The 11083-nt window shown below is 38.5% G+C and overlaps 1 protein-coding gene across 1 annotated transcript in view; it reads right to left on the bottom strand.

The window, feature by feature from the left end:
- Nucleotides 1–2998: 2998 nt before the first annotated feature.
- Nucleotides 2999–11083, bottom strand: part of MGARP (mitochondria localized glutamic acid rich protein) — a 49467-nt gene continuing 41382 nt past the window's right edge. The window contains exons 6-7 of the mRNA XM_056555067.1: nucleotides 8497–8551; nucleotides 2999–3914 (exon numbers count right to left, since the gene is read on the bottom strand). Of these exons, the coding sequence (XP_056411042.1) occupies nucleotides 8499–8551 (53 nt within the window). The 3' untranslated portion in view covers nucleotides 2999–3914; nucleotides 8497–8498. The remainder of the gene's footprint in view (nucleotides 3915–8496; nucleotides 8552–11083) is intronic.

The following is an 11083-nucleotide window of genomic DNA, read 5'->3' as shown; positions in this document are numbered from 1 at the left end:
CAGATTTGTAAATGACTTCTATTAAAAAATTGTAATCCTTCCAGTACTTATCAGCTGCTATATACTACAGAGTAAATTCTTTTCTTTTTGAATTTCCTTTCTGCCTGACTACAGTGCTCTCTGCTAACAATTCTGTCCATTTTAGGAACTGTCCAGAGTAGGAGCAAATCCTCATAGCAAACCTTTCCTGCTCCAGACAGTTCCTGACACGGACAGAGGTGTCAGCAGAGAGCACTGTGGTCAGACAGAAAGGAAATTCAAAAAAGAAAAGAACTTCCTGTGGATTATACAGCAGCTAAGTACTGGAAGGATTAATATTTTTGATAGATGTAATTTACAAATCTGTTTAACTTTCTGGCACCAGTTGATTAAAAAAAAAATGTTTTCCAGTGGAGTACCCCTTTAAAGCCCATGAGCACACGTATTGGTAGTTAACTTACTATTGAATGCTATACTATTTTTTGTACCATGCTTACCTTCCACAATGTTTACATCTGGAGTGTTATGTGCCAAATATATTAATGTAATGGCTGCAGCTAGTGGTTGGCTGCACTGTCACAATAGTACTGCCAGCATGGAAAGGGAAGTGAATTTAAAGGGGTACTCCGGTGAAATTTTTTTTTTTTTTTTTAAATCAACTGTTGCCAGAAAGTTAAACAGATTTGTAATTTACTTCTATTAAAAAATCTTAATCCTTCCTGTACTTATTAGCTGCTGAATACTACAGCGGAAATTCTTTTCTTTTTGAAACATATAGCTGTCTGCTGACATCACGAGCACAGTGCTCTCTGCTGACATCTCTGTCCATTTTAGGAACTGTCCAGAGTAGCATATGTTTTCTATGGGGATTTTCTCCTACTCTGGACAGTTCCTAAAATGGACAGAGATGTCAGCAGAGAGCACTGTGCTCATGATATCAGTAGAGAGCACTGTGCTCATGATGTCAGCAGACAGCTCTGTGTTTCAAACGGAAAAGAATTTCCACTGTAGTATTCAGCAACTAATAAGTACTGGAAGGATTAAGATTTTTTAATAGAAGTAATTTACAAATCTGTTTAACTTTCTGGCACCAGTTGATTTAAAAAAATAAAAAAAAAGTTTTTCACCGGAGTAATAATAAATAGTAAGTATATTACAATGGAAGACCCCTTTAAGATTGTGTTTACACTGCCGTCATGGTTTCCAGGAGACTTTATGATTGTGACCTGTTTGGTTGCTTTTCTTTTATGACGGAGAATAGAACAGAACGCTCCTGAAATAGTATGCGGCAATATGGGGCAATCATTACATTATCAGAACCTTTAGTTATAGGTATCTGTTACTATGCAGATAATTATTTTATAATGGGCATTAGCACCGGTGCCTTGTGTATACTTTACTCTAAAAGCATACAATTATATTGAACAAAGATAGGTATGAAGGAAGCCCTTTACTTTTACAGATTGTCGAGCAATAGCAGCATTTTAGAGCTGGTATAATTTAGTACAATTTTCCCTGTAAATATCGCGTGTTTGATGCTTTGTGATATCATTTATAGCAGAATCCCTGTATTAAATGGTACAATCAATCCGAGCAGACTGATCTGCAATGTAACTAGATAATACTTGGATATGACCAATTCTAAGCCACTTCGCTACATAATAAACTACATGCTGTCAAGTCAATAAGAAGTATCTGAATTATGATAAGGGACATTTATGAAAACTAAGACATACAAAGATGTCCAGGCAAGACATCTGACGCTCTTCGCATTAGATTTCATTGATGAGCCTCTACTGCAGTGGTTTTCAACCTGCGGACCTCCAGATGTTGCAAAACTACAACTCTCAGCATGCCCGGACAGCCTTCGGCTGTCCGGGCATGCTGGGAGTTGTAGTTTTGCAACATCTGGAGGTCCGCAGGTTGAAGACCACTGCTCTTCTGTTATGTTAAAGGGGATATCCAGGCCAAAACTTTTTTTTATATATCAACTGGCTCCAGAAAGTTAAACAGATTTGTAAATTACTTCTATTAAAAAATCTTAATCCTTCCGGTACTCGTCGCCGCCGCTGTCCCTGCACGCCCGCTGCCGGTAAGTATAACGGAGGGAACGGGGTATGTGGGCAGGGGGGGGTTGTGATGGAGGGAACGGGATTTATGCGGGCAGGGACGGTTTGTGATGGAGGGAACGGGGTGTGGCGGGGAGGGGGTTTGACGGAGGGAATGGGCTAGCGCCGTAGCGCCGCATGGCACTAACTTATAGTTTATCTACACAGGGTGCCTCCAACTGTTTCACTACTACAACTCCCAGCATGCCCTGACAGCCAATAGATGTCAGGGCAAGCTGGGAGTTGTAGAGCTGAAACAGCTGGAGGCACCCTGTGTAGATAAACTAAGGGCGGAAGTCCCCCCCCCCCCCCCCCCCCCAGCAGGCATCAGTGACGTGATGCCTGCTGGGGAAGTCTGCCTGGTAGTGAGCACACTACCAGGCAGAAAAAAAGTTATTTTTAATATAGTAAAAATAAAAATTAAAAGAAGGGAGGGGGTTAGGGATAGATTGGCAATAGGCAGGGAAAAAAAATAGGATGGTGGGAGCTACCCTTTAAGGTTGTTCTTTTCAGTCTAAGTGCTCTCTGATGACACCTGTCTCGGGAAACACCCAGTTTAGAAGCAAATCCCCATAGTAAACCTCTTCTAAACTGGGCGTTTCCCGAGACACGTGTCATCAGAGAGCACTTAGACAGAAAAGTAACCTTAACTTCAGAAGCTCATAAGTGCTGAAAGGATTAAGATTTTTTAAATAGAAGTAATTTACAAATCTGTTTAACTTTCTAGAGCCAGTTGAGATATATATATATATATATATATATATATATATATATATATATATATATAAAAATCCTGGAATATCCCTTTAAAGGGGTATTCCACTGGGAAACTTTATATATATATATATATATATATATATATATTTTTTTTTTTTTATGAACTGGTGCCAGAAATTTAAACAGATTTATAAATGATTTCTATTTAAAAATCTTAATCCTTTCAGTACTTATCAGCTGCTGTATACTACAGAGGAAGTTCTCTTCTTTCTGAATTTCTTTTCTGTCTGACCACAGTGCTGTCTGCTGATACCTCTGTCCATGTCTGGCACCAGTTGATTAAAAAAAAAAAATATTGATTCCCACCGGAGTATATCCCTTTAAGGGTATGTTTACACTGCGGAATTCCCTCGGAATTCCATGAGCGGAATTCCGCAAGTGAAATTCCGCACAGTGAACGTTAGCATCTGTGTGAATGGGTTTCCGCGAGACCCGTTCACACTGCGGAATTTCAGCGGCGGACAATTCCGCCGCTGAAATTGTTCCGCGCAAAGAAAGAACATGTTCATTCTTAGCGCGGAAGTCCGCGAGCACTGCATAGCCGTCAATGGTGACGGCGCAGTGCCGCGCGGTCCTACCGCCGCCGCTGGCTGCTAGACTGAATCTCTGCTCGCTAAATTCAGCTCTGAATTCCATGGGCGGAATTCCGCAAGTGAAATTCCGCACAGTGAACGTTAGCATCGGTGTGAATGGGTTTCCGCGAGACCTGTTCACACTGCGGAATCTTCGCTCGCTAAATTCCGCGAGCGGAGATTCAGCTACAATTCCTTAGTCTGAACATACCCTAAGTCTCAGCCGGAAATCAACACCTCACCACTGAAAACATGGAGATGAAACCTCTAGGCACCATCCAGTTATAAGGAGTGATACAGAACATAAATATCCCAAACACTATAAATGAATCGTGATACTTTGCAGAATAACAAGTGAGCACTGTTTGGTGGTTTCATTAACAGGAGCGGAATTTCATAGGGATCTGGGATTTCTTCAATGCCAGGGATTCTAATGCTTGTGCAGGAAGATAAGGGACATGTCTGGAGATCTTTCTGTCTGTATCAAAAAAAGAGATTAGAACATTAAATAAAGCACAAAGTGTTGAAAATCCAATTCCTACAACCACTTCAGTCATTTATCTTGGACTATTTAGAAATAGAAAAGAGAATAGTAGATTATTCAGTATATGGACACTCCAGTCATATGTAAGTAAAGCTCAACCCCTTTAGAGCACAGTACATTTAGCCTTAAAGGGGTACTCCCCTGGAAAACATTTTCTTTTAAATCAACTGGTGCCAGAACGTTAAACAGATTTGTAAATTACTTCTATTAAAAAATCTTAATCCTTCCTGTACTTATCAGCTGTTATATGCTCCACAGGAAGTTCTTTTCTTTTTGAATTTCCTTTCTGTCTCACCACAGTGCTCTCTCCTGACACCTGTGTCCATTTTAGGAACTTTCAAGAGTAGGAGCAAATCCCCATAACAAACCTCTCCTGCTCCGGACAGTTTCCAAAATGGACAGAGGTGTCAGCAGAGAGCAGTGTGGTCAGAGAGAAAGGAAATTCAAAAAGAAAAGAATTTCCTGTGGAGCATACAACAGCTGATAAGTACAGGAAGGATTAAGATTTTTAAATAGAAGTAATTTACAAATCTGTTTAAAGGGGTACCCCTCAGGAAAACATTTTCTTTTAAATCAACTGGTGCCAGAAAAGTAAACAGATTTGTAAATTACTTCTATAAAAAAAAAAATCCCAATCCTTCCAGTACATATCAGCTGCCAGATACTACAGAGTACATTATTTTCTTTTTGAATTTCCTTTCTGTCTCACCACAGTGCTCTCTGCTGACACCTCTGCCCATTTTATGAACTGTCTAGAGTAGGAGCAAATCCCCATAGCAAACATTTCCTGCTCTGGACAATTCCTGAAATGGACAGAGGTGTCAGCAGAGAGAACTTGTGGACAGGCAGAAGGAAAATTAAAAAGAAAATAACTTTCTGTGGATTATACAGCAGCTGATAAGTACTGGAAGAATTAAGATTTTTTTACTAGAAGTAATTTACAAATCTGTTTAACTTTCTGGCTCCAGATGATTTAAAAGAAAATGTTTTTCAATGGAGTACCCCTTTAACTTTCTGGCACCAGTTGATTTAAAAAATTTTTTTTTTCCAGGGGAGTACCCATTTAAAGGGGTACTCTGCCCCTAGACATTTACGTTCAGAACATCGGCTGTGCTAGGCTTCGGGAGGCTGTGGTCATCACGCCCCTCCATTCAGGTCTATGAATTTGATATATGGATAGGGGACAAGATGTCTAGGGGCGGAGTACCCCTTTAGGGACACTGATAATTTCATTTTTGCATTCTCGTTTTTTCTGCCTTGAGTTCCAAGAGGCATAACTTTTTTTTCCATCTACAGAGGCATATGAGGGATGGCTTTTTGCACAACCAATTATAATATGTAATGACGCATTTCATTTTACCATAAACTGTATGGCGCAACCAAAAAAATATTATTTGTATGGGGGGAGGGAATTAAAAAGAACACTGCAATTTAGCAACTTCTGGAGGGTTTAGCTTTTATGCTGTATGCCTTATGGTAAAACTGCCATATTTTCTTTATGCTGTGGGTCAATATGATTAACCCATTAAGGACATCAGGTTTTTTCATTTTTGCACTTTTGTTTTTTCCACCTCACTTTCAAAAATCATAACGCTTTCAATTTTCCACCTACAGACCCATATAAGGGCTTGTTTTTTTTGTGCCACCAATTGTACTTTGGAATGACATCATTTATTTTACCACAAAATCGATGGCAAAACCCCAAAAAATTTGTGGGGCAAAATTGAAAAAAAAAACCCAATATTTTGTTACTTTTGGGGGCTTCTGATTCTACGCAATGCACTGTTTTGTAAAAATGACACCTTATCTTTATTCTGTAGGTCCATAAGGTTACAACGATACCCAAATTATATAGGTTTTGTTTTTCTTCTTTTAATAAATTATAACTTTTTGTACGAAAATTAACATGTTTAAAAACTTCTGCCCTCTATAACTTTTTTTATTTTTCCGTATACGGGGATGTGTGAGGGCTCATTTTTTGCACCGATCTTTAGTTTTGATCTTCAATTTTTATCGGTACCACTTTTGTTTTAATGGACTTTTTGATTGCTTTATATACTTTTTTTAGGGTATACAAAGTGACCAAAAATAAGATATTCTGGAACGTATACACCATTGACATATAGTTAAAGTGATGTTATATTTTTATAGTTCGGGCATTTAAGCATGCGGAAATAAGACATATGTTTATTATTGTTTATATGTTGGTTTGTTTTTTAATGAGAAAAATGGTTGTGATTCTAACTTCTATTAAGAAATGGGTTACGGTAAATCACATTTATTAACTCTTTTTTATTTTATTTTAATTTTTTTTAAACTTTTTTATACTATTTTATAGTCCCCTTAGGGGACTATTACATGCAATCATTAGATTGCATACACTGTTCAATTCTATGCCATGGCAAAGCATTGATTAGTGTCATCGGTGATCCATTGCTCCAGCCTGCCATGGCTGACTGGAGATTTGGATTACCGATCGGATGTCAAGGAGGCAGGCAAGCGCCCTCCTGCCATCCTCTCAGCTGATCGGGACACTGTGGGAGTCCCGATCAGCATGACTGAGCAGCCAGGAAGTTTTTTTTTTACATTTTAGACATCGCAATCAACTTTGATCGCGTTGTTTAAGGGGTTAATTGCGGGCAGCGCTCATCTCCTGCGCGTGCATCATAGAAGGGGAGCGGGATACGGGTATACAGATAGGCCCTTTGTCCTTAAGAGGTTAAAATGCCCTATTCTGACCCTCTATAACTTTTTTTTCATTTTTCCATTTATGGAGCTGATGGCTCATTTTTTGTGCGGTAATCTGTAGTTTCTATCGGTACAATTTTAGTTTTTATGAATATGTGACAAAAAATTTCCATTTCTGGTGTTTGGTATTTTTTTTACGTTTACGCCATTCACCTTGCGGGATAATAAAGATTATATTTTAATAGATCGGACATTTAAGCATGTAGTGATACCTGATATGTATTTTTTTATTTTTTTTTATTAAAAAAAAATATTTATTAAATTTTTTTCTTAAGAAAAGAGGGTGATTTATATTTTTATTGGGGGGGAGGGGGTCTTCTGTATGATATGTACAGTTCAGTGCTATGTAATATAGTAATGATCAGTACTATTGCCGATTTTCTTGTATGGGATTTTTACATTATCCATTTTAACCCGTTATAGCCTGTTATTAATAACGGACATTATTTTGTGACGGAAGATAGTAACAGGAGAAGGCATGCACTATTTCTTCCGTTCGTTCTCCCGTCACAAAATAATGTCCGTTATTAATAACGGGCTATAACGGGTTAAAATGAATAATGTAAAAATCCCATAGACTATAATGGGATTTTCTAACGGCCGTATGGGATTTTCTAACGGACGTTTAACGGACGATTTTCAGGGTTTTTATAACGGAACATTGAACAGATCTTTAAAACGGATAAATGTTATAGTGTGAAAGCAGCCTGTAGCTTTGGGGCATTCTTGCTGTACAAAAACTGCTGTGCGGCAATTGCGGCTTTTATTGAGTGTTTTTTTGAAGAAAAAAAAACAAGTGGAACTTAGCCTAAGAGAAAAAAAATTCAGCTAAATTTCCCATCTATTGGTCAGGCTGAGCAGTCTCACCAGTCACATTTTCAAGAGTGTGATCCGTCTGACACAGTGTGACTTTGTTAGGCTGGGTTCACACTGCTTATTGTGTTTACATTAAGGCTAGGTTCACACTACGGAATATCCGACCAGAATTTCCCTTAGAAATTTTGGTTGGAAATTCCAATGCAGCAGAATTCCATTGCTGTCAATGGGATTCCACTGCACAGTGCACACTAAGGAATTTTAGCAGAGAACATTCTGCTGCCATAAGATTGGTCTGCTCCACTGTCATTGCCGTCTATGGGGAAAAAAAATGTCCGTACGGTCCTAGTGCCGGCAGCACCTATCATCTCTATTTCAGTTTCATTACTTTTGTAGGTGGTTATGCTATTGTATGGAGCAAAAAAAATCTGTTTTTAGCATATGTTTTTATCCTCCTCAAGGGTATGAAAGATATATGTCTAATACAGTGCCCGGAGAGGTGAGTAACTACCAGTGATGTTATCGTGGACCCCTAGACTGCCTTTGCTTATCAAGGTTTTAACTACCAACAATGTTAATATTAACCCTTTAGCCACTATAGATCATTAGTGGTATTAACACTATCCTCTTCCTGACAATGTAGTAATGCATTTAAAATTATGGAGATTTGCTCAAATGGGCCCAAAAGCCTCCAATGAGATCACAAGATTGGTACCATATTTGGCTTTGAAATATATAGAGATATATATTTGGCTTCGAATATATAGAGATAAGTGGAGTACAAGGATACCTTTATTGGCTACCTGAGAAGATATTGATTGCAAGCTTTCAAGATCTCTTAGGTCCCTTCATCGGGCACATGCCTGATGAAGGGACCTAAGGGGTCTTCAAAGCTTTCAATGAGATCACTGAACAGATACATTTTGCAAAAAAATAAATAAAAGGAGTGTACCTTTAGGAGCTTGCAGATGCTTGTTCAGATTCTACAGCCTCTTCAATCTCAATCTCTAAAATGAAGACAAAAACTCACATTAATGCTTCAAATCATAAATATTAATTTATTGGAATTTTTATTTACTGTTATTAAAATAATGAAAAAATATGCATACAAACACCATTAAAAAGAAAAATGTTTTTAATACCTATAAAATGTTTTTTAAACAGTTACAGATCCTGAAATCTAGTGAGGCAGAAATGGAAAAATAAATCGTATACTTAAAGTGCTTGTCCAGTACCACAAAATTTTTAGTTGTGGGCTTGGTCTACATTGTACTCATCACCGCGATGCCCCGAAGCTGCCATCCCGATGGGGCCCTGTCCACGCTTAGCAGTGCTTCCTGCTTTTGCTATGAAGTGCTGGAAATGCTCACTCAACCAATGAATGGCCATAGTGGTGACGAGCCTTAGCTAGTGATCGAGCATTAACTGCACCTCAAAACAAAAGCAAGAAGTACCTGTACACGGTTGGGTAGGTGAGTATAACTTTTTTATTTTTAAACCAGCATGAGCATATTAACTCAAAATTGAGACAGATTCCCTTAAAAATAGGGTAATCAAAATCCACAATAGGTCCAAAATAACAAAAATTTATGTTGTTATCAATCATGCCAACAAAACATTGCGAATCTTTAGTAAAATCCACAGTTGTATTAGATATTGGCCCAGATTTATTAATCTGCCTGATACCAAAACTGTCTTATTCTACTTATCGGTCAGGGTCTGAACATTTAGGCTAAGTTTCTACTTGTTTTTTTTGTGGCCCAAAGAAAAAAAAGCCAGAAAAACCGCCACAGCATTTCCCTGTGTTTGGCGTTTTTTTTCTTGCGTTTTTCTCATTTGAGTAGAAATTGCATTTTTGGCCCATTTGGCGTTTTTTTGGGTACCCAAAATTTGTTGGGTACCAAAAATAAAAAAGATGCAGAAGTGATGGAAAAAAATTTATTTAACAAAATTTAGATTTTTTTTATAACGAAATTTTAATTAATTTTTAAAAGTGTGTGTATTTCACTTTTTTTTTCTCTATTAATTTTTTTATTTTTTAGGTAGTACTACTAGTCCCAGCATGGAACAGACTGTTCCATGATTGGAGTAGTAGTACCTGTACTAATAGACATATTGCCCCGATGCGATCGTCAATAATATAGCAGAAATGCGGAGCGGCTCTATACAGTGCTCGCATCTCTGCACTATACTCCGGCCAGTGACGTGAATAGAACATCACTCATTCATATTTTCCGCCCAGAGTGGTGATTGGCCGGATGGTTGCAGCCAATCACTGCTCTCAGTGGGAAATATGAATGAGTGATGTTCTATTCACATCACTGGCTGGAGTATAGAGCAGAGATGTGAGCGCTGTATATAGCCTCTCCGCATCTCTGCAATAGAAAGGACGATCACAGCAGATGTCAGGAGTGATACCCGCTGTGATCTGTCCTTAATTGCAGGTACTACTACTCCCAACATGCAGCACACTCTGCTCCATGTTGGGAGCAGTAGTATCTGCAGTTAAGGAAAGATAACAGCGGATGTCACTCCTGACACCCACTGTGATCCTCCTGTATAATGAATAGATGCGGGCGGCCGCTCTTCTATTGTCCCCTACACTGATGTGTATATACACCTATTCATAAACCATCTGGCCAATCACAGCTCTGCGGGAAATATGAATAGGTGTATATATTCGGCAGTGCAGGGGACCATAGAAGAGCGGCTGGCCGCATCTATATATTATACAGAAGGATCTCAACAGACCCGGGTGATCTGTCAATTAGTACAGGTTCTACTACTCCCATCATGGAACAGTGTGTTCCATGCTGGGAGTACTAGTACTACCTAAAAAGAAAGAAAGAACGAAAAAAAAGTGAAAAACACACACACTACATTTTTATTATTGTCGGCTACATTTTTAGTGCCCTGCCGCCCACATAAATTGATCCCTTTTTTAAAAATGTATAAAAATTTCCTTAGATACAATTTTTTCCTTCACTACTGTATCACCATTTCAGGGAAAAAAAACGCCATTGGCTCAACATGCTGCGACTTTGCAAAACCGCCAAAGAGCTAAAAAAAAGAGTGAAAAACGCCAAAAGGATAAAAAAAAAACAGCAAACTGAAAAACGCTAAGTGGAAAAAGAATTTAGCAATTTCTCATTGATTTACAGCTAACATCTGGCTAACATTTGTTGTTACATGTCTCAGTAATATGGTGCCCATAGCATGTTATAGATTCGTACTGTACTGCTTAGTGTTTTATACATGCTCAAGAGCTTTCTGTAAGAATCCATGATACATTGTGGCATGTTCCATACTCTGTACATGCCACAATTCTCTGTACATAAGCCATGTGCACTCATGATGGGCTGATCATGTCCATATTCCTCTGTGTACCCTTTGGATGCCAAAAGGGTGTCTATTACGCATACCCTGGTGACAACCTAGGGGCTGTGGCTTTGATGAAAGAGGTGTTTCTTAAAGGAGAACTGTAGTGCAACATAACTTATACCTATCCAAATTATATGCAATAAGTTATAGATTGCAGG

Source organism: Hyla sarda, chromosome 1 (assembly GCF_029499605.1).
Source record: "Hyla sarda isolate aHylSar1 chromosome 1, aHylSar1.hap1, whole genome shotgun sequence".
Taxonomy (NCBI): Eukaryota; Metazoa; Chordata; class Amphibia; order Anura; family Hylidae; genus Hyla; species Hyla sarda.
The sequence above is the reverse complement of the archived record's forward strand: the minus strand, read 5'-3'. Positions and strand labels throughout refer to the sequence as shown.